Source organism: Ictalurus punctatus, chromosome 21 (genome assembly GCF_001660625.3).
Source record: "Ictalurus punctatus breed USDA103 chromosome 21, Coco_2.0, whole genome shotgun sequence".
Lineage (NCBI taxonomy): Eukaryota > Metazoa > Chordata > Actinopteri > Siluriformes > Ictaluridae > Ictalurus > Ictalurus punctatus.
Window position 1 is genome coordinate 3372745 of NC_030436.2, and position 26895 is coordinate 3399639.

A 26895-nucleotide genomic window follows, 5' to 3' on the forward strand; every position below is an offset into this window, starting at 1 on the left:
ATGAAAACTATTTTGCAGGAGAAAGAGCTTTATGAATATTGTACAAAATTATTGACTTGCAACGCTATTGCAAAATTAAAGAAGCAAAGGTCAGCCATCAATCCTGTTTCAGCTGGTAAACTACATTTAGTGTAAGTGGAAAATTGAGTAAATTTGATTTTTTGGAAAATCTATTAAACCTTTGCTACATTTGATAAATAAGGCCTATTGATTCTAATTTTCCATTCAAAGAATTGGATTAATTGCTTTCATTTCATCTAATATAAATGATAGACGGTGAAACTTCTTTTTGGAATATATATATATATATATATATTATATATATATTATAGACTAAAATGGATGATGTTGTATATGTGCACCATTGCTATATGCACTGACACCTTAGTGTTAATGGAGCGTGTATGTATCTGCATGGGTATTTTATTAGGTCTTTGCAGGGACCAAATGTGAATACCGTTTTGACCGTATGGGGACATTTGGCTGATTCGAAGTTATTTATTTATTTATTTATTTATTTATTTATTTAATTTTGCTTGTTTCTTTATTTTAAGTACTAAAGCCTTTTGGTTACTGAGGTTAAGGTTAGGTTTAGATTTAGGTGTAGGCTTAGCATTAATTAGCTCCATTAATAGTGTCAGTTGAAGGTCCTCACAAGTAAGACAAAGGGGTGTGTTCAAAATTGTGAGAAGTTCAATGCAAGATTTCATTTATGACATCTTGTAATTCATCACGAGTGTGCTGGGTGTGTATTACGTAGCAGGTCCTGGTGTGTGTGTGTGTGTGTTTGTGTGTGTTTGCGTGTGTCTGTGTTTGTGTGTGTGTGTGTTAGCGTCTGAACTGAACTTTAAGGGACTCCAGCAGCAGGTCCATAAGACGGACACACACGCACACACACACACACACACACACATACACACACACACACACAGACAGAGAGAGAAAGAGAGACAGACGTGCGCGAGCGCTCGCTTCCTCCCGACTCCACTGCTGTCCTTCATCTACACGGTAAGGGGATTTTAATAATGTTCTGAATAAAGTGATAGATAAATGTATACGCGTGTTTGATGAGGGGAGACTCAGGTCACTGAGGAGGTGAAATACTGCAAAACCTCAGTTTTGTTCTGCACGCGCTCTACAGGTGGTGGCTGGAGTTTGGAGGTGACTCTCCTGTATACTGCAGCTGGAGTTGTTTAATACAATGATGGAGAATTTATATATTATATGTGTGTGTGTGTGTGTGTGTGTGTGTGTGTGTGTGTGTGTGTGTGTGTGTATATAATTTCTGAATGCACAGTGTGTATAATATTCGCATGCACAGGTGTTCTGTGAAGTCGGTTTGAAATGCATGCCCTCTCTGAAACAAAGGATAGTACACTGTTTGTACCTTTAATATATGTCTTTCTGGACCTGTGGATATAGTGTACCTTTAAAAATGAGTTCAAATACATAAATGGACAGTTATGGGCAAGGTACAAAGCTTTAAATGTACACTATATATGTAACTTTGAGAGTACCATCCCGGTGACAAGGAATGATATACATATATGTATGCATTTCTTTCTTAAAGTGTGGAGGTGAAAACGAGCAGTTAAGAGTATTGAATGAAGTACTGAAAATGAGCACTCAGAAGTAGTGAATTAACACCTTCGGTGCTGAGTTAATTGTTACATGTCATTAACACCAGCTCTCTACTGACATCTGCTCTCTTTGAAATAAAGGTAAACGGTGCTTTTCGTTGCTGCGGTTGTGGTACCATGAAGAGTGGTGTGTTTTGCCCCTAATCTATTATCTGGGAAGATGCATGTGATGCTTTGATTAGTTGTTGTTGTTTTTTTTTCTTTCTTAAATTAACTCAGTGGACCCTATGGTCCAATTATGATTGATCTTAAATTCTATTTTAAAGTACTCATGCTAGCAAGTGAAAAATTACACATTAAGGCTACATACATACATAGATCTGAAAACTGCATTTTCATTTTAAAACGCTCTTTGTCTACAATGGCGTTTTTCAAATGATTTCCAAAAACTGCTCGTCTACACTGAAATGTCTGAAAACACTTACGTCCCTATACTGCGCATGCATAAAAATGTACAAAGCTTTAGCCGGCGTTTTATTTAAAAAGGCATTCTGAAGGTTGTACAAAGCGACATTAATCTTTAACAAAGGTATCAAACTGGATAACAGGCACAACAACTGCAGTGCAACATCGTCCACCATCTTGTTTGTTTTGAGTTTAAAGGGTCACTTGAAAGCATCACATGACTAAAAGTATCTTATGTTTTTTTTTTATATCTCTGTTTTCCCAGTCCACACTACAATGCGAAAATGGCGTTTTCAAATGTATCCACTTGGGAGAGTGTTTTCAAAAAGCTCAATTTTCGCTGGACAGAAACGCCATCTCGGTGTGGACTCAATGCCAAAACGTGGACAAAAAGATGCTTTTTCAAATGTATCCGGATTAATGTAACGTAGCTTAAACGGACAACTGTACACTTGACGGTACCAAGCTAGCGACAAGGAAAAGTACAGTTTGATACCTTTACTTCTGAGAATGTATAGGGTTGAAATAGCTATTACAATATTTATGTTGAGAGAGCTATATTTCGTAGAGTTCAGGCCCCCTAGTGGTGCAGACAACAGCGACTACAGTCTACAGACTATTCGGCGAAAATAGCTTTGTTATAAATAAAATAGCGATGAAATCAACAAAAGCTGCATGTATCCTTTCAAAGTAATAAATGACCTGAACAGATGTGTAGACTCGGGACTTGTTTACTGTCTGCTGGATCTCCCGATGTAACATAGTCAAATATTTGGGCCAGCGCAAACCAAATACTTCTGCTATCAAAAAATCGTGTTTCAGGCAACAATATCATACAGCTGATTGATAGAAGCAACAGTTTTAGTGTGGTTTATTTATAAAGTTAAACATTTTTAAAACCTTGATCTATTTTGGTACGTGTCTGTCCTTTCATTTAAGTGAAGTAATTTTTAGTCAATGGTGTGCAGTGCTCAAATTTTGGGACAGAAAGCCTTTTTAGAATTGAATTAGTAAAAAAACAAAAACAGGAAATTACCCTATTGTGACCTTTGAACTCTAACAGTGAGGTGAATCAGTCCTACAGCATTCAGTTAGCATGCACAGCACTGACTGAACACCTACATGATTGTATGAACCTATTTATTTTTAAGACGTTATTAACGTTACTCAACAATAGATGAGTAACTGAGTGATAATCTTGATATAATACATACTTATTAGATACTGACATACAGGAACTGAGAATATTAATTCAACCTTCAATGTTAATTCAACAGTGTTAAATCACCGTGGTAAATGATTTTATTTATTGAATTTTTTTGCTGCATTATTTTCAGTACCAGCAGTTGATGAACAATTATACTCATTATCATTTGTTCGCCTGCATCTCTCTTTTGAGCGCAGTATGCTTCGTGTGGTTAAGTCGGTGTATAAAATTCATAAGGAGCGTGTTTGCTCCATGCCCAGTTCAGTTGAGACTGAGCACAGTTAGAGAAAATGAGAAATAGTGAATATTGTATCATGAAGGAAAGGCTATCACATGAGCCTGGCAGGTGAAAATTACCCAAAGCGCAAGACACGTCCGAGATCGCTGTAATGCAGGATGTTAATTTCTGCTCACATTAGCTTGCAGATCAGCCTTTCCCCTTCTAGCACCTTGGTTCCATGCTTGTATCGCTTTGAAGAAAGAAAGAAAAAGCACTGATATGCTCAATCTCAAGTAATTCATTGCCACAACAAAACAGCAGGTGTTCTTCCGGAGTCCTTTGAAATACGCACAAGCAGCGAGTAAGAAGAAATGTTCACGTTTCACATGTACCCTGAATCACATTTACACACATTTTTTCACTTGTTCAAATGCATGCAAACAATCAAAATTCTGCTTTGCACTGGAGATATGAAGCAGGTGTGGCTAGCAAATACTAGATGCATAGGAACAGTAATTAGCATAGTTTTCAGGGTAATATAAGTTCAGTACTGATCCAGAAACCAATTTTTATATTTATCGAATCTGGATTTCTTCATAAGGATAAAGATCCAGCAATTTATATTTATTCAATATAGAAACATACAGTGGTCTTCCCAAACGTATTGACTTGCATGCAAACATTATTTTGTAGTCATGGAAATGTCATATCTGTGTATTAAATGTTGCCTCTTTATGAAACAGTGATAAATTTATGTTAAAATTGTACTGACCCAGATCATTTCCCCATTGACCAATCACACTTCCACATGCATCTCCCTCTGCCTATGTTTATGTTTTCTCAAAACTCTTCTTATATGGTCCCAGCTTCCTATATATCCTTATGGTTGTTTCCTTGTTTGCTTCGGTTTCAAGCTATCATTTGAGTGTTTATATCTTCTGTGTTGCCCTATGTGGTGGGGACAGCTCATTTCTAAAGGATGGTCTTCATTGACATGTGCTATACGTATTTCTTGCATCTGTCCATCTGTGCTGTGTCTGTCAAGCACCGGCAGCGTGCAGTTCATTAGCACTTATCATTGTACTTATTAGTACATGCTAATAAGTAATAAGTGCTGTGGGGAGTTTCCCCAGCTGTTAGAAGGAGGCAGTTTCTAATAAATAAGGGCAGTCTGGCAATGTCAGTTCTGATTAGAAAATCTTGTAGCAGATGTAAATGCTTTTGTTTCATATGTTTGTTTTGATATGTTCTACTAGTTATATTTCTTTATTAGTTTATTGATATACTAATGTTAACGGTGTAACATCTGAATCATTTCTCTTCGCGTTATTGCAGACATATTCGAACTCTTCCCCCACTTTTTTGTGAACTTGCAATTGGTCAAAAGGTGCTGTTTTTGCCCGTTTTCTTTGAACTCAAAACATTCTCCATTTAACTTGTCAGAAAGCAAGAGCGCCACATCATTCCATATTTCAAGCACTACAAGCACCAGACAAAAAATGACTAGTGTGAGATGGGGGAAGGGGCAGGATTTCCAGGGATTGTTTGTTCATATTGGAGCATGCAAAACACATGCGCAAATGTCAATAGGCTCGTGATGTTTAATTATGAAAAAAAAACAAAAAACCCACAATATTTTTGGTGAATTTTGGAGTACACTGGAACTTAAAATGCTCATACATAAAATGGGTGAAGGGTGGCAGGTCTGGTAGTCTTCTAAATATTTATTTTTTTGTATTTTCCGACGTACCCCTTACCCATGCCCCCTGCAATTCCTTCACACTCCACTAGGGATCCGTGACCCACAGTTTAAATACCTCTGCATTACTGCGTAATCATTTGGTGTGTCTCAATCAACTCCATAGCTCCCTAGGTCATGAATCAGTATATCGTGTACATGGGTTCAGGCACTGGTAAGGACCCTGGCTCACTACACATTTGGACACCGATGACTCAATTTCCATCTAAATGAATTTTTTAAATCATTAAAAACTTAAAAGTCATTAGACTCAAACAAAGCATATATAGAATGTCAAATAAAGTTAAAAATCGCTAATGTAAGTAATCATTTGAGAGGTACGACAACAATAACAAGCTACTTACATTTGTAAGTTGGCTGAGAGTTCGTCCACCAGGCTTCAAAAAATATGACATAATTTCCAGTAAGAGAACATAGTGAGCATCGATGCTCCCTGGTTTTTGCAGTGCATTGTGGGATTTTTTAGCGAGCGAGCATTCTAGTGCACTAGAAGGATTTTGCGATTGAGACAGCCCTTAAAATGTCCGACTCCTAGATCAGTGCCCTGACTGCTGAACTGATTGAGACTCACCCACAGTTCTACTTCACAACTCCATTGCTGAGATAAAATATCTATCAGCTGAGCTTTCACCAGTGATTAGTGGTTCATTACAACCAAGGTTGGCTAGTCGGGTAGCAGGGCTAAGTTCTCCCTGTGCTTCAAGGAAAAAATAGATAAAATAAGCCTCAGCTTTTGGCATCCTTATCGTCTTATTTGCTTTTAACAAATGGCTTCACGTGGACTATTTCTAACTTTTGTAGAACCAGGAACTGTAGCACCACCAGTGGACACAAATAGAATTACACAGAATAGTATGAAGAAGCGAGGCTGTGGCTGATTTCTTTCTACCCCAGAATGTAGATTCATGCAGCTTATCAGTGGTGGTCCTGTCATGTGATTACAGTGAGTGAATACCCCCTATTATTATTATTATTATTATCCATTGGGGCTAATTTATTAAAGCCTGCATTGCTGACACATTCATAACACGTCATCAGCAGTGATTGTTAAACTGCATGTGAAATACTATAGCTGCAATAACTGCGATAGTAATAAACATGAATGAGGTGGATGATTTCTTGATCACTGATTTTTTTTTTAAATGCCTTTGGAGGATAAACTAAAAGAAACTAGACTAAGCAAACATTGTCTCACCAAAGTACAAATTACATGAAGGCACAAACAACAGAACAGTAGGTTCTATATGGCTTGAACAAAAGAGCTGGATAATGGCAAGCATTTCTGTTTATCATGCTTGCTTTTTGAAAGAGTAAGGGTAATCGGCCTGCACTTATATAGCACTTTTATCCAAAGCGCTTTACACTGTGTCTCATTCACCATTCACACACACCAGTGGTAGCAGAGCTGCCATGCAAGGCGCTAACTTGCCATCGGGAGCAACTCGGGGTTCAGTGTCTTGCCCAAGGACACTTCAGTATGCGGAGTCACATGGGCGAGGAATCAAACCGCCAACCCTACGATTAGTGGGCAATCCACTCTACCACCTGAGCTACAAGAGACACAGCATGATTACAGACTTGAAACACCTGGCATAAAAACAATAAGCATGAATGAGGCTGGCTGTCTGTCTTTACAGTGTGTATGCAGAACAGTTTTATGACTATGATGACCCTGTGCTAAAAGACTCAACCCTACTATTATGGTTTCATAAAAACAATGAGTTACTGGTAGGTAGTAGAATTTTCTTTAGCCTTTCAATATCATGTCCAGCCATCACTGATGGGAAACCATTTTATTTTTCACCACTTCCTTTTTTCTTTCTTTCATTTTTTAAACTTTGAATTTTTAGTTAGAGCTTTCTAACCAATTCTACAGTAGGTATTTTGTGCAAACTGAGCTAATGGAAGTTATTTTGCAAACTGAGAGAGCTAGGTTATTGAAAGCTATGCTGCTAACTAACAAATACCGAGTTGCCTGAGTTAAAAGAGGCTAACTGAGAGACTCATTTGCACTCAGGTAATGTTAATAACGTGAATGGACCACTCAGAATTTTGAGTTAATCAGCACTCAGTTGACGTTCCCTCTTCATGATGTGTGGAGTGGGTGGAGTCATGGTGTAAGTCTCTTTATGCAGAATGGATTTGTCCAAACAGCACTAAATAGATGTTCTTATGAACACAAAGTCAACAGTTTGAGTAGAGCAGCTTAACAGAGTGGCTCAAGGAACAAAGGTCATGAAAGAGTGAGTGACTGTATTTTGACTTCTGACTCATGATGTAGACGGACGGAAGTACCTGGATAATGTAGCTTGGCAGGACTTTAAATGAAAGAAATTACTCCAGTGTTGTTCAACCTAATCTCCTCTACCACATCTATACTGTATGTGTATACTGTAATTTTGATGTGTTTCTCTGTTCTGAGAACTCATTTACAATGGAAGGTTAAATGTTAATGTTTAAAATACTGTATAAATGACTGTATAATGTACATTTAAACCCATAGCCCTTACACTCAGGGTTTCTAGCTTAGCAACTTTATGATTTTATTTATTTTTAATGAACCTAGCAACAAATCTAGTGACTTTTTGAACAGACATTAGCGACTGGCCTGCACTCGATATAGAGCTTCAGCTCACATCACAGCTGCTGGTTGAGCAGTTGATAGAGCAAAATCAGTCGACTCACCAGCTATGTGTGAGTGTGTCTCAATCAAGCCTGATTGAGTTGCGCTTGGACAAGTTGATGTTCCCAAATCAGCAGTCACTGATCACATTTGTCCTCAACGACCAATCATTGATCACCATTGTTTGTCCACCCACACAAACAACGTTCTTTGTTTTAAACTCTCCTCTTGGCGATAATTACAAATAATGAAAGTGAACTATTCCATCTGTGACCATTTCCTTCAAGTCTATTTCCCACTGCTTCTTTTGTCTGTGTTCCTGAGAGAAATTATAGAATTTTGTAAATATATAAATTGTGGTACCATTACCAAAGATGGCTTCTTTCAGTCTCCTCTTCAAGAGGTGAAATGTTGCTCAATTTGATTAAGGTCTTCCATTTTCCCCCGCTGATGAAGTCCTTCATTGTATTGGCAGTGTGTTTGGGTCATTGTCGTACTGCATGATGAAGTTCCTCCCCAAAAGATTGGACAGATTTTTCTGTGAATTTGCAGACAAACATCTACAGAGTTTCTGTAGATTTCTGAATTCATCCTGCTGCTACCATAATAAGTAACATCATCAATAAAGATTAGTGATCCCATTCCAGAAGCATCCATGCAAGCGCAAGCCATGACGCTACTTCCACCATGCTTGACCAATGAGCTTGTATGTTTTGTATAATAAGCAGATCTTTTCTTTCACTAACTTTTGTGGCTCATTTCTGTATTTCTTTGCGAATTCCAATCTGGCTTTACAATTCTTACTGCTGTTGAGTAGTTTTCATCTTGTGGTATGGCCTCTATATTTCTGCTCTTAAAATCTTCTTTAAATGGTGGATTGTAATACCTTCACCCCTGCCTTATGGAGGTTGTTGGTGGTGTCAGTGACTGTTGTTTTTGGGTTTTTCTTCACAGCTCTCACAGTGTTGCTGTCATCAACTGCTGTTTTCCTTGGTCAACCTGTTCCGTGCCTGGTTGTTAGTACACCAGTGGTGTTCTCAGCTTCAAAATGGCTTGCTTTTCTCCCATAGTCACCTCTCTAGTCTTCATGTTGGTTTGTCCTTTAACAACAGATGTATATCTTGATGTAAATATTAGAAAATGAAAGCTGAAATTTCTTCAGTGTATAGCAAAAACAAAATAATTTTCCTTGCTGTTGCAATACTTCCAGATGGGACTGCAGATTGTCTTTTTTGCTGTTGGGTTTTTTGTTTTTTTTAAACAGATGGAATTCCCAGCCTTCATGTTCCCTTAAAACGCAGTTCAGTTTCTGCTCATTGCTGAGAGAGTATAAGTTTGGGATGATTGTTGTAAATTGATGATAATATACATTTCTTGTACATCTTACATCTCCTTGTAGCATGTTTACAAATGCAAATTAGTCTATTGCATTATCTGGCAACCTTTAGCAACATTTTGAGTTGGCAACTCAAACACGTCCTTGTTTTTGATTACACTGATGAAACTACAAAAACTCCCTTCTGAGAAATACATGTTTCACTGTAACATTATTGGCTGCTTTCAGAATTTAAAGTTTTAAGTGGAATTTTCCGCTGATTTTTCAGGATGTGAACATTTGTAAATTATTGTCCACAGTGTCTATACTGCACTACAGATGTACTAGAGAGACTATGTTGAAAAATGCTCAGGTAAAACTTTAATACTCATTGATATTCACTGGCTGAAAGTACAACGTAGGCTTACGACCATTGGTGGCTCACCAATTTAGGCTCGGCACTTCTGCTCAGAAGGTTGTAAGTTAAAATCCCATGATTGCAATAGGAGACACTATTGGGCCTTAGACCAGGAACATTAATGTCAACTGCTCCCCTAATACTCTCGCATTGGTTTCTGCCTCAATTTGGATAAAAGCATTATAGATTAATAAATATAAATGTCATGACATTTAGATAGACATTAAATAAGTCTAGGAGCTTCTGGAGTGAATTGGACTTTTAATAGAAATTCAGAGACGCAAAATTTCTTCCCAGCCAAAGGAACATAAGGTAATTCCTAAACAGAAGTACAATAAGCTACAGAAATCCATCTCTGGAGAAATTTTATGATGCTACAAAGAAAGTGTAGCGTTCCAACTGCTGTTTGCCAACAAATGATGTGAGATCAGATTTGTTATGTTTCAGTCAAGGATGCAACAACCCAAAACGTATCATATTAACAGTATAATATTGGCCAAACTCTATGGATCAGTATTGGATTGGATTTGACATGTTTTCTGACCCCATCCACTTGACTTTGGTTCAGAACAGAAAGATAAGCAGCCGACACCTGAGAAATTCTATTGCATCACTTCTTATGATTGCCAAAGCCAAATAGAAAATTCTGGGGGGGAATTCTGCCTATTTTCCAGTTTTATTAGTTACTGTACTGTCTTGTGTATATTGCAAACATTTGCACATGCATTTTTTATTTTTTTTATTTTTTTTACAAATGTGTAGGTCTTATTTAGATCTGTGCCATCTCTTGTACTCCTGTGTTGTTTTTAAATAGCACCATGGTCCTGGAGGAACGTTGTTTCGTTTCACGGTGTACTGTACTAACTGTATATGGTTGAAATGACAATAAAACCATTTGACTTGACTTGTGATCTCCATATTTTCACCACCCATCACGAGGTTAAACTGATTTCATCATTCCGTCTAAATCACCCAAAAATTCCTCTCATAGTGTTTGATTGACAGAAATACCTCATTGACAGTGAAAATGCAGCTGTGTGAGTCGCTGCATGAGGAGGAGAAAGTGCAATCAGAAATGTAAGGAGTGCTAGTGCTTTTTCAATATGGCAGAATCAGTTTAGACACTGAAAATGAAATTGCTGTTAATGAAAATGCAATTGTAAGAAATACATTTTGAATTTGAATGATGTTTTTCAGTTGAATATATTGTATTGTTTTTCAGTTGAACACAGATGAATTTGCATTTTCAAATCAGCATTTGAATTGAATAAAGAATTGGAAGATGCTACCATAATCAGTCACGATATTTGTTCCTTACTGAATCAGCAGGTGAGACTCACCGTGCTGTCAAAGAGGTTGAATAGGTCCCAGTATAGAACACCACCTGTGTTTCTGCCATAAAAAGAGATGGCAGTGCACAAATCAAATGAGCGAAACGAAACGAGCAAACGTTTTCAGCTCGTACTGAAACTTGCAGATAGTGATACACTCTATGGATATGATTTATACACAATCACTTTCCTCCAAAATGTTGTTTTGTAGAGCAAAGACATCTGATTTGTTGTTAAAATGGATGCCTTTAACTTCTGCCGGACTGTAAAAGGTGCATTATTCATTTCTTTTTTTCTTTTTTTTTTTGCCAGGAAGGTTTGCTGGGCATCTGGTTGAGACTAGAGTTGTTTATTGAGCCTGGGATCCTGTGGGAAAAAATTGTGCCAGCCAGAGTGAAGGTTTTTACTTTCATGAGTGGGCAAGCGAGCTATCGAGATTAATCGACATTAAAATGAATGCGCAGACTTCGTTCATTTAACCTTAGTTAAATGAGCCTGGACAGAGATGCTGCGGTTGTTTAAATTAGGCTAAATTTGTCAGAAAACTATCCTAGACAGGTTTGAACAACAATAATAATAACTGCCTGAGATTAAATAAATAGTCTTGCACACATCTCTAGTTGAGAAAATACAAATACAGAAAGAGGTATGTATATGTGTAGCACTAAGCACATACAGATACTCTAGTGGCATTGCGTTACACCCGTAGGTGAGAAGAAGAAAGAGGAAAGATGGATATATGAAGTGGTATTTACTACAAATATGTCACAATGTGGCTTCTTTGGACGGTCACGGCTTGCACAAGGAGGATTCACGTGATTCTCACTGTTCCTAATTATTAGAAGGGGTGGAACAGCTGTTTAAGACTTTTGAGTGACCCTGTAATGGTCCCTGTAATGTGTATATAACTTAGACAGCAAAATTGTGGAAGGGACACCAAAATTGGCTCACGCTTATAAATGTGGATCTTGGCTGTGTTATCACATATGGAATCAGACCAAATGCATTTTGGTGACACATTCAGCCCAATTCCAGCTACTGATACTGACACCACTGCAGACTAGCTAATCTGGGGTAGAGCCTGCATGCTAAATGGGTGATAAGAAATGGGCAATGGGCATATGGATAAGAAATGGGTGGAAGCAATTACAAGTGATAAAGTTAACAAGAAGTAAGGTAATAAAGAAAGTGGAAAACAAAAAGGGACAGGAAGAGATGCAGATATACAAAGTAAGAGAATTATGAAATATGCACAAATACAGGCAGGATCTTGATCTATTAAGCAACTGATCTTCAGTAAGTTTGTGGTTATTAAAGTATTGGACTAGTATTGGATTGGATCAGTATTAGACATTGGCCCGTACTCAGTCGTCTGATTGCAGTATCATATTGAAAATTAAAAATTAGGATTAGTATAAGCAAATCCAGGGCATGGTGGCTTATGATCAGCATGTTTGCCTCGCACCTCCGGGGTTGGAGTTTGATTCCTGCCTCTACCCTGTATGCACAGTTTGCATGTTTTCCCCGTGCTTCTGGGGTTTCCTACAGGTGCTCCGGTTTCCTCCCCCAGTCCAAAGACGTGTTGTAGTCTGATTGGCGTCTCTAGATTGTCCGTATTGTGTGAATGCGTGTGCAGTTGTACCCTGAGATGGGTTGGCACCCCGTCCAGGGTGTCCCCCGCCTTGTCCTCTGGGATTCTCCATACTCCAACTCTATGTATGATAAGTGGTACAGAAAATGAATGGATGGATAAGCAGATCCCTGGCACAAACTATTTATGTACAAATAGTTTTTTCAGGTGCTTTACAGTCAGAGATTGAAGTGGGTGGAATCGCCTGACACATGATTTCAGGCAGCATTCTCTAATAATGAGCTCACTTCAGAGCTGATGCACTGGTTCACCTTTGCTATATTTAAAACCGACTTACTTCATTGCAGATTTCTTCCAGAGAAATGAAGGTCTGCACACACTTATTCTATACCACCGAAGTGACTCATGACATTATTTGCAGTGGTGTTATCTTTTTTGAACCATGTGCCGATTAAATATGTGCTGATTAGATTAAATATCTTAATGAATTCTGTCTTCACTATAATATCCATACCATGTTGTCAGGATATTGAATTTTTAAACATTGCTACAAAGCAAGTACTGTTGCTGCCTCACAGCTCCAGGGTCTGTGGTTTCATTGTGAGGTCAGTTTACTGTCTCCCCGTGTCCATGTAGGTTCCCTCTGTGCTCTCTGGTTTACTCCCACCTCCCAAAACATGCCAGTAGATGGATTTGCTAGGCCAAATACACCCCTAGATGTGAATAATAAGTGTGTGCATGCATAAGTCTTGCAATGGATTGGTGTCTGAGCCTCATGCCCAGTGTTTGATCCATGCCTTCGATCGCCCAAGACCCTGACCGGGATTAATTGATTAAGGATAAATTAATGAATTATTCTACACATATTACTTTTAATGGTTTAAAATTGCAGTCTACATATAGATATACTTTAAAATAAATTGGACAGGTAGTGACCATACTGGATGAGGGAAAGCACAGAGGATTAAATATGAAATGATCAGGAAGCCACTGCAGGATTTCACTGTGCTTATTTTTAATCCCTTTTTTTTTTTATTGATGTTAGGTGGCGCACAGCACAGTATAAAGAATTATCATTAGCAGTATGCCATTAAATATGAAGTAGAACAAAACCACAGCAGACAAATGCTATTGCAATGCTAACCTCTTCAGTAAGGTGAATCAATCACTGTCATTATGGTTTAAATAACAGGACCATGGGGTCTTCATGAAAAGAAAATCATAGAGGGATGATTTGAGGATGGCATGGCATCTCCTTTGTTCATTTGTATCACATTCATGAATTGGATGAAGGCTGATGACAGCCAACTCTTTGAATCTTCTAGATTGAATAAATCCAATCTATCCATGTTCAGTACAAATGAGCCTGAAGAAAGAAGAAAATAATCGCACTGTTGCACAATCGATCATATTTCAACCTCGATCACAATTTCTGACTTCTTTCATGAGTTATCCATAACTGACTGTGAATTTATGAGCTTTTGTGCTCTTTTATCTAGACGTTTTAAACCGGGCGTTCCCAGACAAGGCTTCAGGATCCACGGTGGGTCACTTGATTTACAAATGGGGTCGATATTAAGAGAAGCTCATGATATCCTCTTTTGTTTGATTCATTTATCTGCCAAAGAAATATCGCTCTAACTATGATGACATATTTTGTGTGCTGCTATTTTGAAAAGTCACTGGGTTTCAAATCAAAGCGCTGGGTGGTGCCGCATTGCCTCCTCAAAGCTCCACGACCCCCAGATCCTGAGCTCAGGTTTCTGTCTGAGTGGAGTTTCTGTGCTTGGTCTGCATGGCCATGGGGTTTCCTCTGGGTTCTCCGGTTTTCTCCCAGCTCTCAAAACATGCTGGTAGGTGGATTAGCTGTGCTAAATTTCTCCTAGGCGTGAATGTGTGTGCATGGTGCCCATTCAGTGAATAACGAATGAATGAATGTATGAATGATAATGAAGGAACACCATCTGTGAAACCTAACACACCAAATGTCTGTAAAATTAACATTAATATAATATTTACCTTCTTTATTTTTTTTCTAAGGATAGTTCCAATATGAATTGTATCCAATATGAGTTGTATACTATGGGACTGAGGTAAACAAACACAGTTCTGACACACAACATGTTGGGCTGATCAACTACACTTAAAAGTAAGGGGAAATTGCATAGAATTTTTGCGAAGTGTGTTCCTTTAATTACTAAACCACTACTGTTCATTAACTCATTAATTTTTCGTTATGGTGCTGGGTAAAAATCAGTAAAGTAAATGTTATTAGATTAGAATTGAGCAAGATTACCTTCATTTCACTTTCACTGCTCCAAATACCTGAAATATTTTCTACTCACTGTCACAAAACTACAGTTTATTGAAAAGCCTTGTGTAGAACCAGGTGTGTGTGTGGGTGTTTTATTATTCATTGGCAGACGCCCTTGTCCAGAGCGACTTACATTGTCTATCTCATGTTATACAACTGAGCAGTTGAGGGTTAAGGACCTTGCTCAAGGGCCCAGCAGTGGCAGCTTGGCAGTGCTGGGATTTGAACTCATGACCTTCCAATTAGGAGTCCACTGCTATATTCCACAGTGCTTTTAAGCATACTTTCAACCCAAAATGGGTCGTCACCAGCTCTTGGCTTTCGCCTCATTCAAGTTCAAGGTTCAAGATGTGCTCCATGAGTGTGTGTGAGTGTGTGTGGTGCAGGTTTTGCCAGCTATCTTACTCACACACTCACTCTCACTCTCTCTCTCTCTCTCTCTCTCTCTCTCTCTCTCTCTCTCTGGGTCATGGCAGTCACTCAGAGCACAAAGAAACACACATAAGTACATTAGCTGTGATAAGACACAGGTGAGAATCATCACACACTGTCTGCCGGTTCAAACCGCCTGCTCTTCGTCCGCAGCTGATGCTCACCCACGCCCCCCACTGTGACACCTTGATATCAGACAGGGTCTAAAAGCCTGAAACTGTCTTGTATAAATTTGTTAGCTTAATCACATGCATTTCTGTCATGGTACTCCAAGCAGGATTGTAGGCTAGCTAGTTTATTGTATATCGAAATGCTTGTTGTGAGGCTCAGGTACTCTACAGCTATGCTGGAGTTTGCTCGATTATGCGTTAATTTCGGTGATCTCAAATCGTGAAATCCTGGAGGGACTGAAGGTTGCAAAATAAATAGCAACTGTGTGCAGTGTGCAGTTTCTGAGCAGTCATCTATACACATAATAAAGTAATAAACAGATGAAGCAGCAGTACAAAGTAGAATTAAAATAATTTGAATAAATTAGATGTGGTAGTATATGTAGTGTGTAATAAATATAATCAATATATCCTTTTAGACTGGGGGTGGTATATTATGTAGCTTTTTTTTTTCTTAAAAAAAAACACACACACACATATTTCAACACTCACCTGCTAGGTTATAAAAACCCACCAAGGGGATGTTGTATGTTGTAACTGTGCCAGTTTGGACATTCATTAAATCACCAACCAGATCAGAGTCAGCATTTTCGGCAGCAAAGCCACAGCAGTTTGGGATTAAGCTCTGAGCCTCATACGAAAGATCTAATCCAAAATATTTACAAAAAACCCAATTGAGTGCATTCCTGTGATATTTGGGAATGGATATGCAGTTTGCAGCGAGCAGAGACTGATATTATTTTACACTAACAACACTCTATCAGTAGTTGCTCAATTTAAAACCACTCTGCGATAAAGCAGTGTACTAAAACCCCCAGATGTTTCACAACACCTAGGGGTGCTAGACAGAACCGAAGGGTGCAAAATGTAATTTATTTTTGAAAAGTGTAAGCAAGGCATGTGTGAAACTTCACTGATGTACTTTCTGGTCAAAAATACAAAGGAACTAAAAGACCCGCAGCATGGCATGATAAAACACAAAGGGCAAGGTCACGTCCCACTGGGATTGAATAGGGTGCGGAATGTGAGAGGAGGCAGAAGGCAGAAATTAAGGCGGCTGTCAACATTTTAGTGGACAGTGAAGTGTGTGTAGACACCGTTCCTTAGCAACGAGGCAAGATCTCGGTCTGTTTTTATTTCTGCACTAGGTGCCTGTTATGGTAAAGGGTGTTGGCAGTGCAACTCAGTATAATCGCATTGCTTTCGAGCATGATGCATGACATTAAATCTTTCCTGATGACTCATGCCAATTATGCCTGTAGAATTTCCATCTCGGCTCATTCACACACACAATTAAGGTCTCGTTAAAATCCGTATATAATCAGAGTCCACTACCAAGAATCCTATTTCATCAGTATTCAGTCATCAACTATAGTTTTAACTACACAGTTGATACTCTGAAAATGTGTTCAAACTGAGAAACGTGAATTGATGCTATTTAAGAAATGATCAGGTGAAATTCAAATATACAGCGCCCTCCACTAATATTGGCACCCTTGGTAAATATGAGCCAAGAATGCTGTGAAAATTGTCTTTATTGTTTAACCTTTTCATCTTTTGTTAAAATAAATTCACAAAAATACTCTGCTGTCATGGAAATCAAACAATTGCAAACAAAACACAGGTTTATCAAAAACAAATCTTTGTTAAATATAGGTGTGTAGCAATTATTGGAACCCTTTTCATCAATACTGTGTGCTACCTCCCTTTGCCAACAGAACAGCTCTGAGTCTTCTCCTATAATGCCTGATGAGGTTGGAGAATACATGGCGGGGGATCTGAGAGCGTTCCTCCATACAGAATCTCTCCAGATCCTTCACATTTCGAGGTCCACGCTGGTGGACTCTCCTCTTCAGTTCACCCCACAGGTTTTCTATGGGTTTCAGGTCAGGGGACTGGGCAGGACCATGGCAGGACCTTGATTTTGTGGTCAGTAAACCATTTTTGTGTTGATTTTATATATATTTTGGATCATTGTCCTGCTGGAAGATCCAACCATGGCACATTTTAATCTTTCTGTCAGAGGCAGTCGGGTTTTCATTTAATATCTGTTGACATTTGATAGAGTCCATGATGCCATGTATCCTAACAAAATGTCCAGGTCCTCTGGCAGAAAAACAGCTCCAAAACATTAAAGATCCTCCACCATATTTAACTCTGGGCATGAGGTACTTTTCCATATGGCTACCTCTCTGTGTGCCAAAACCACCTCTGGTGTTTATTACAAAAAAGCTCTGTTTTGGTTTCATCTGACCATAGAACCCGATCCCATTTGAAGTTCCAGTAGTGTCAGGCAAACTGAAGATGCTCGAGGATGAGAGGAGAGGCCTTTTTCTTGAAACCCTTCCAAACAACTAGTGGTGATGTAGGTGACTTCGGATTGTAGTTTTGGAGACTTTCTGACCCCAAGACACAACTAACTTCTGCAGTTCTCCAGCTGTGATCCTTGGAGATTTTTTGGCCACTCAAACCATCCTCCCCACAGTGCATTGAGATGATATAGACACACGTCCAATTCCAGGATGATTCATAACATTTCCAGTTGACTGGAACTTCTTAATTATTGCCCTGATGGTGGAAATGGGCAATTACATATTTTTGCTATTTTCTTATACCCATTTCCCATTTTGTGAAGCTTTTGCTGCACAGCTATATTCCTTGGTCTTATTGGAGTACTAAAAAATGTAAAACGTCAGTGGGAATATACTTCAGATATATTTTTCTCATATGAATTCATAGGGGTGCCAATAATTTACACCTATATTTAACAAAGATATATCTGTTTTTGATAAACCTGTGTTGGGTTTGCAATTGTTTGATATCCTTGAGAGCAGAGTATTTTTGTGATTTTTTTTTTTTTTAACAACAGATCAAAACGTCCACCAATAAAGACAATTTGTCACAGCCTTCTTTGCTCATATTTACCAGGGGGCCAATATTACTGGAGGGTATTGTATATGAATATCATATTCAGATGTCATTTGCATTATTTTTATGCCCTATATTCTATTCACTGTGTACTCCTGTGTCCTGGTTTTCATCACAACTGCTCTGGCTCCACTCTGCCCACTATCAACTATTATCACTTGTTTTTTATTATTAGGCTCAGTAGTTCTTATCGACCAGTGTATATGATCCCCTATGTTTGTCCGTGTACTTTGCACTTCCAAAACAAAGGTTGTGCCCAAGTCTCCCTTGCTTCAGTGGTTAATCTCACCTGGATATTGTAGGCTTGTGGCTGTAATCATAAAGACTGTGATGCTCATATTAAACATCTTTTCAACACATATACTACGGTTTAACTTGATAGTGTTCAACTGTAGAATGGTAATGATTTATCATCCCACTATCCGATGTCACTCAGAAGCGGATGTGCTCCTTTTGAGTCTGCTTTCTCTCAGTGTTATCTCCAAGAGTTTAATCATTGACGCTGTCACCTCTGGCTTGCTCATTAAAGATCTACGGGCATTTTCAGACCTGTAGATCTGGGGTTTGTTCCGAAACGAGGGACCTAAATTGTTACAATGTTGCATTTTCTCCTTGGCTCGTTTCCCTTTCACAAGGCAACGGCCCATATGCTTAACATGCTCAATGTGCATTCTTATGCGAACTTGTGTTCTTGTGAACTTTCTACATCATCATTATCCACTGAAATTCAATCATCAAGAACGCAAGTACCAGGGAGGTATGAAATTATCAGCATGTGTTCTTGACATTGAGGATGCGTTGGAAGCAAACTTGAGCGCACCGAACCTGCTTGAAGTCCCATCGCGCAAAACAATAGTGGATAATGGAAGCCTGTACCATACCCGTAGTTTTAACGCCTTTTTAACAACAATAATCGAAATAAATCAAAATATGCAGCTAAAAAGAATGATTTTGATATATGATTTAGATTGAGATATGTATGAGGTTTTGAAAAGTCAAATTTACCACTCAGACGTATTTTAATTAAAGTACACTAGCTTCCATCCTGAAGTAAGTGTAAACTTGTTAGCTTAGTTTTTAGTTAACATGAGGTCACAGTTACAAACAGTGAGCTTACTGCATTAAAACATGCTCAATGAACTTTTGGTTAATCAGCCAGTTTACAGTAACTCTATTAACCAGCTGAACCATATTACACAGGGAGCACTGAAGAGATGAGGACCCTGTCCCACTTCTAGAAATGTGTTGGGACGTCCATTGCACAACAAGAAGCTCACAGCACATCTCAATTCTCGCAAGGACATGTTCTATGTCCTTCTGTCTTTCCGAGTTTTTTCTTTCAAGGTAGCCTGGCAAGACCGGTCTTCAAGAGAATGCAAGTTTGTTCTTTGTGTTCTTAGGATTGAGAAACAGCCAACATATCCAAGCGTACCACAATGTGCTTGTTAGTGATGCACCGAAAGGAAAATTCTGGGCCGAAACCGACAATTCAGAATACACCGAAAAATAATATTTTTAAAACCCATATAAAACCCTATAACTCTGGTAATAATTAATTGTTAATTAGTTGTATTAATTGTATTCATAATTAGTAATTAATTCTATTAACTGTATTAGACTTAATGAATTTCTTGAAGTTAATGAATGTGAATTGAAAAACTACAAACCAATAAAACGATTACACTTTCATTGAAATGAACACCGTTACGAAACGGACTCGAAGCGGAAGCAATTAGAGATGAATGTCTTTATTTACAACCAGAACTTCACAAACAGGGATCGTGGTCTAAACTGGAAAAGCTATAATCGAGGTACTAAACATGAGACAAGGTTCAAAGCATGGAACAAACACGTGGCACGGAAACACGACCGCTAGCATTCAGGTAGCTCACATATACTTGCCGCTTATACATTTAATACTGCGCGAAGTGCGCAGCAACACAAGGGGCTTAAGTAAAACACAACCAAACCTGAACGTAAACAGCTGAAACAATTAATACACACCCTCGAAAACCAACCAGTGACTAAACAAGGAGGAGACAGAACAGAAACCAAACAAGTGCACGTGTCCGTTCTAAACACAGTCACCATCGTCCATGCGCACTCACCGTGAGTGCACGCACGCACCGCAGCGCCATCTGCAGGGGAGATCGTGACTTACACACCAAAACAAAAACAATATTAAATAAATTATTCTTCATTCAGTTCTGTAACAATCAAATTTAACAGATTTTTTTTTTTTATCCAAATAATGTAAAAGGTCTAGGAAACTATTATGATATGAAAAACCGCAGTGAAGTAATGAACTAGGTCTCGATTCTGTTCATTTACACGTATTTCCACATTAATTAAAGCAATAGAATTAAAACCAACCTCGAACTGTAAACAGCATGTAGCCTCAAGGCAAGAACAAAGTTTTTCAGGGCTACATGAATTTTAATGTCATTGCTATACACATAGCAAACTGGACTGCTTTCTATTTAAGCAAAAGTGACAGGTTTCTCTTCACGAACAAGAGTTGCTCAGCTTTCTGGCAGGAGAGACGGTTCCTCTTCTCATCAAGAACACGAGATGCTGCACTGAATAGTCTCTCACTCTCTGTGCTGCTGCTCGGGGCAGATAAATACCTGCGTGCAATCCGTGCAAGCAATGGAAAGCGTAGCTGCACTTGTTGGGGTACTGCTGTGGATTGGGGCGCTCTCCTGTAGAATCTCGTCAAACACGTCGGAAAGTGAGGGAGTTTGCGTGCACCTGTTTATGTTCCGGGCTTCTGCCCATAGCGGTCATTCATACAGATGGATGTACAGCAGCTCTGTGAGCTTATTGTGGCTTTGTTTTTAGCTGTAGTTATTATAATTTCTATAATTTATTTATTCCACAGAGGAATTAAAGCCCATCTCATTGAGATGCTCGCTAAACACTTTGTAAACCTCTGTGTTTTTATGCGTTTTTTGAAAGTTGTTCAGAGATATGTTTGTCAGACCACACAATCGTGTGAAAAAATAAGTACAGTCCCTGGAAATTGTTGTATTTTTTGACATATTTGGACAAGTAAACACTTGATCATGTTTGAAACAGTGCCTATTAGTAAAGGTGATATACTTGAGCAAAACCGCAAGGAAAATTGAGCTTTTTCAATTATTTATTCAACAGAACTATCAATAGATGTGATATTCTTCTGTGGAAAAAGTAAGTACACCCTTGGCGTCAGAAGCTAGTTTTGCCCCCTTTAGCAGAAATAACTTTTTGTAGGCGTTTTGCATAATTGTCCACATCGGCTTGCTGGAATTTTTGTCAACTCTTCCGTGCAATATTATTTCCGTTGCCTGACGTTTGAGGGTTTTCTTGCATGTTCTGCCCGTTTCAAATCCCCCCACAACATTTCAATGGGATTCAAATCGGGGCTTTGACTCAGCCATTCCATAACCCTTCATTTCTTCTTGTTGAGCCGTTCCTTGGTGGATTTGCTCGTGTGCTTAGGATCATTATCCTGTTGAAAGGTCCACTTTCGGTTCAACTTTTCGGACAGATGGTCTCACATTATCTTTATGCACTCTTTGATATGATGCAGAATTCATAGTTGAATCAATGAATGTAAGCTGTCCAGTCCCCAAGGCAGCGAAGCAACCCCAAACCATCACATTTCCACCACCGTGCTTCACAGTTGGCATGATGTGCTTCTCCTGTCTTGGTCTGCGCCAAACATGTCTGCTGTTACTGTGACCAAACAACTCTCTTTGATTCGTCTGTCCAGAGCACATTATTCCAAAAGGCCTGGTCTTTGCCTATATGCGCATTGGCAAACTTTAGTCTTGCTTTAATGTTCTTTTTAAACAGCAAAAGCTTTTTCCTGGCACGTCTCCCATGCAGGTTAAATTTGTGTAGTCTCTTTCTGATTGTAGAAGCGTGCACTGTGACACCAACAGTAGCAAGAATTACCAGCAGATCCTTTGATGAAATTTTGGGGTTCTTGGAGACTTCTTTTTGCATCAGACAGTCTGCTCTTGGGCTGAATTTGCTGGGACGGCCAGTCCTGGCCTAATTGGCAGTCGTTTGAAATCTGCGCCACTTGTAGATAATTTTTCCATACAGTGGACTGATGTATTTCAAATAATTTGGAGATTTTTTAAAAATCCCTTGCCAGCTTCATAGGCATCCACAACCATTTTTTCTTTAGATCTTGGCATGATGACACCACACACCTCAATAGCAAAGGGAACACCAGACACTAGATGTGAGAGGGGTATAAATAAGACAGGTTCCACCTGCACTCCCTAAGCAGTTTCTAATCACTGGCACCCACTCTTGATTCTAATTTTATGGATTTGAAGGCGTGATAAACATAGGGGTGTTTTTCCATGTGACTGATCTGTTTTTTGTTCATTTAAATTGTGAAAATGACTAAAAATTTAAATTTTATGTGTCATTTGACAGAGTGTATCAACTTTATTAATAGGCACGGTTTCAAAGAGGATCAAGTGTTTGCTTGTCCAAAAATGTCCAAAGAGTTTCTTTGGGGTGTACTTATTTTTTCACATGACTGTATGTCTTTATTTTAAATAAAATTTCCCATGTGATTCTACGTAATTGTTAAATATATGTATATATTCATATTCAAAAAGTAACACTTGCATTTGTCATTTGGTGTACTAGTATTCACATTCCATCTTCACAGGAACTGGGAGGCTTTATGAATAGCTTTATGCGAATAATAAAAAAAAGGTGCCACTATCTCCACCTACCATGCTCTGGCCCCATCCTAATGGGCTGTCTGACAGGTGGAGGACTGTGTAAATCAAAACATAATCAACTCAGATTGCATTTCCAGATCCATTTTGCCACAGAATCAGTGAGATCACCACAAAATGTAATCGCAAAAAGGGGAGATACTGTTTCCCCTCTATGCTGGAATTTTGTCATCTTGCTAGTAGGGGTGTACACAGGTATTTGAACACCCAGTTACAGTGCCCTCCATTAATATTGGCACCCTTGGTAAATATGAGCAAAGAAGGCTGTGAAAAAATGTCAAGGTTTCAGGTATTCAGGTTAATATTTGTTGACACAGTATTTAGAACCGGATCTCATTAGAACCGGATCTCATTTGAAGTTCCAGTAGTGTCTGTCAGACTGAAGACACATCCAGTTCCAGGTAGATTCATAACATTTCCAGTTGACTGGAACTTGCCCTCATGGTGGAAATGGGCATTTTCAATGCTTGTGCTATTTTCTTATAGTCACTTCCCATTGTGAGAAGCTCAACAATCTTTTGCTGCACATCACAGCTACATTCCTTGGTCTTACCCATTGTTATGAATGACTGGAGGAATTTGGCCTATGTGTTACCTCATATTTATACCCCTGTGAAACAGGAAGTCATGGTTGAACAATTTCCTCTTCCTAGTCACCCAGGTATTTAAGAAAAAATAAATAAATATCAATGGGCATATGCTTCAAATATATTTTTCTCATATGAATTCATAGGGGTGCCAATAATTGTCGCACACACATACTTAACAAAGATATATTTTTTGGATAAACCAGTCCTATGTTTACAATTGTTTGATATCCATGAGAGCATTTTGTGAATTTTTTGAACAAAAGATCAAAAGGTGAACAATGAAGACCATTTTTCACAGCCTTCTTGGCTTCTTGGCTCATATTTACCGAGGGTGCCAATATTAGTGGAGGGCACTGTATATTTAATTTTTAAATTTTTACAGTATATGGCACTGTAACCATGGTGTTGAGGTGTCAAATACTGAAATCATTATTCAGGTATTTCTTATGTCCTATGTCCATAGGAAGTGAGAAAATATGGCGCTGAAGAAGAAAAGCCATGTCACCTTTCACCATGCTACCTGCCTCACTACCCGCTGTGTCACCCAGGGTCAATTAATAACCTTTAGCCAGAAAGCTAATTAGCCAGGTCTGGATTTTTTCACGAGTTAAGAGCAAGAACCATATGGTAATGGACACAGATTTGGAACCCTCATGTACCTGTTATTATAAATAAATCTGACCAACATGAGTATTGCACTATTATTCCTACTAACGTATTATGCTTTGTTTTGTTCTTTAGGAATTCACTTATGGACGTGAATTATCAATGTGTGGATACCATTATCCAGACCTTCGACATCAGGTGACAATACTAGAATACTCCAATGGAGACTAAGACAAACGGTCAAGTCAATAAAATCCTGCAAGACCATGCCAGCTTAAATTTGACAGCATACTTAAATGCATCTCTTTCCCTCCACCATCATGTGAACAATGCAGTGCTGGGGATCATTCTGGGCATGTTGTGTCTCCTGACAATCATCATGAACATTCTGGTTCTTGTCGCTGTGAGGAAAGAACGTACTTTACATACCGTGGGGAACCTTTACATCGTCAGCCTCTCTTTAGCAGATCTAATAGTTGGGGCGACTGTTATGCCACTAAATCTTGTGTATCTACTTGAGGATGAATGGAAACTTGGTCGCGTCGTGTGTCAGTTTTGGTTGGTAATGGATTATGTAGCTAGCACGGCCTCCATTTTCAATTTGTTTATCCTTTGCTTAGACAGATATCAGTCTGTTAGGCACCCACTGAGGTATCTGAAATATCGAACACGAGGAAGAGCGACACTGATGATTTGTTTTGCTTGGCTTCTCTCCATGATGTGGATTATTCCCATTCTGGGATGGAGGATGTTTGCTAATGTTGACCGAAAACCTGAGCTAGAAAGCAAGTGCGACACGGACTTTCGCTTCGTCACATGGTTTAAAGTGCTGACTGCCATTCTCAACTTTTACATCCCGTCATTCCTGATGCTATGGTTCTATTCGCAAATTTTCATAGCTGTGCGAGAACATTACAAGCAGTGGGAGAGCGTCACTATTGCTAAGGTGGTGGCAGATGAAGACATTAATGTGCAAAGCTTAAGAAATCAGAGAACTTTCTGTAAAATGGCAGAGGAAGATAATCTGGCCTTGCAGACTTACTCTCAAAAGGAAGACATGTTGGATCAGTATACTTTGGAGCAGCCATACAACTCAAGGGACACCAATGAGGAGAACGGCGAGTCCGGACGTGGTAAAAATCCCCAAAACAGGAAGACCTCATTTTTTAAGATTACGAAACCTAAGAGGAAAACTGTGAGGGACCCTCATGAGGTTTCCTCAGTAAACCAGGAGGTAAATTCTGAAACACCTTCAAAGGATCCATCTTTACCTCTGGGCTTTTTGCAACATGAAGAGAATGCAGATCTCAAGATGTTTGTATCTGTTACCGATTGTAACGTATTAGTGCCGAATTCGGTTGCTAATATTTGTGAGATAAAACCCAGCACTGATGTTCACAAACACATCACCATTCTCTGTAACGATGATGCTAATACACAGTCACCTGTATCGCAAGGGTCGTGGATGCACAACGATGGTCCGATGATAGATGGTAGCAACACTATGACTTTGAGGCAAACGTGGCAGAAATTCTGCGAACAGTCCAGGCAGTGTGTCCAGAACATGCGCATTCATAAGGAACGGAAAGCGGTGAGGCAGTTGGGCTTCATCATTGGAGCTTTCATGGTGTGCTGGATCCCATATTTTATCACCTTCATGGTCATGGCGCTGTGCAACACATGCGTCCATCATGACCTCCACATGTTCACTATATGGCTGGGTTACATCAACTCCACTCTGAACCCCTTTATTTATCCACTTTGTAATGAGAATTTCAAAAGAGTATTTAAGAAGTTCTTTCGTATCAAGCAGTAATTTTTGTCTGTAAAGATTGAAAGTGTAGCAGCTGTGTACGTCTTTGTAAACTCAGTTATTTTGCCTCTGCATGTATAACTGTGTATTTTTAAGGGTTGTAGACTTTGTTTGGACTATTATGGTATTTTAAACACCTATGTTAATTGGCTTATATCTTTGGTGCTGACCAGTGTTATTGTATGCTTGTAATCTGCATCAGATTAATACATCAGTACAAATACTGATGGTAAATGTTTAATAAATTCTCAGTGAGTTTTGGTGGTTCTAAGGTGGGTTTGTTTTTTTTTATTTTTTTTTTTACACTTAACAGGCTTTGTTTAGTCTGTGTCCTTTGCTTTTGTCTCATTTTTGCAGGTATGCTTGTTTGCACAAAATGTACAAATTTGTTTGAGGTTTTATGGAATGATTATGTGTAAATAACATGGAAACATGTACACGGAACTGTGCATGATTGCCACAGAGCCACTTAGTTTCCTGTATTGTAAATAAAAAAAACTAATAGCCACAACCGCAATACCAGAAGTAAAGTTTAACCTTATGTAGTCCCAGGCCCTGATGGTGGGTCCAGCCTACTTTCTTCTCTCTTGTAACTACATACCTTTACAATTAGATTCAATATAGTTACTGAGCAATATGGTGTAATGTAAATAACATAATAATAAGCTTGTGGCTCAACAATTGCAAGTGCATTTTTACACTTGCCCATATACTTGATCCTATAACAGGGATTTATTCTGGGCTCATTTGGGGGAAATGAGTGCAGAATATCTTCCCAATTTTGG

The 26895-nt window shown here is 38.8% G+C and overlaps 1 protein-coding gene across 2 annotated transcripts; it reads left to right on the forward strand.

Moving 5' to 3' along the window:
- The first annotated feature begins 768 nt into the window (after nt 1–768).
- Nucleotides 769–26381, forward strand: hrh1 (histamine receptor H1). 2 transcript variants are annotated; one of them, XM_017496560.3, is made up of 3 exons: nt 769–1008; nt 24155–24318; nt 24433–26381. In XM_017496560.3, the coding sequence occupies exon 3, from the start codon at nt 24518–24520 to the stop codon at nt 26111–26113; it is 1596 nt and encodes a 531-aa protein (XP_017352049.1). In that variant the 5' UTR covers nt 769–1008; nt 24155–24318; nt 24433–24517; the 3' UTR covers nt 26114–26381. The 2 variants fall into 2 exon arrangements, with proteins under 2 accessions (XP_017352049.1, XP_017352050.1); XM_017496561.3 differs by lacking the exon at nt 24155–24318.
- The last annotated feature ends 514 nt before the right edge of the window (nt 26382–26895 follow it).

Excerpts from the sequence above, each read along its gene's own strand:
- hrh1 (XM_017496560.3), top strand. The coding sequence starts at position 24,518 with ATGGAGACTAAGACAAACGGTCAAGTCAATAAAATCCTGCAAGACCAT.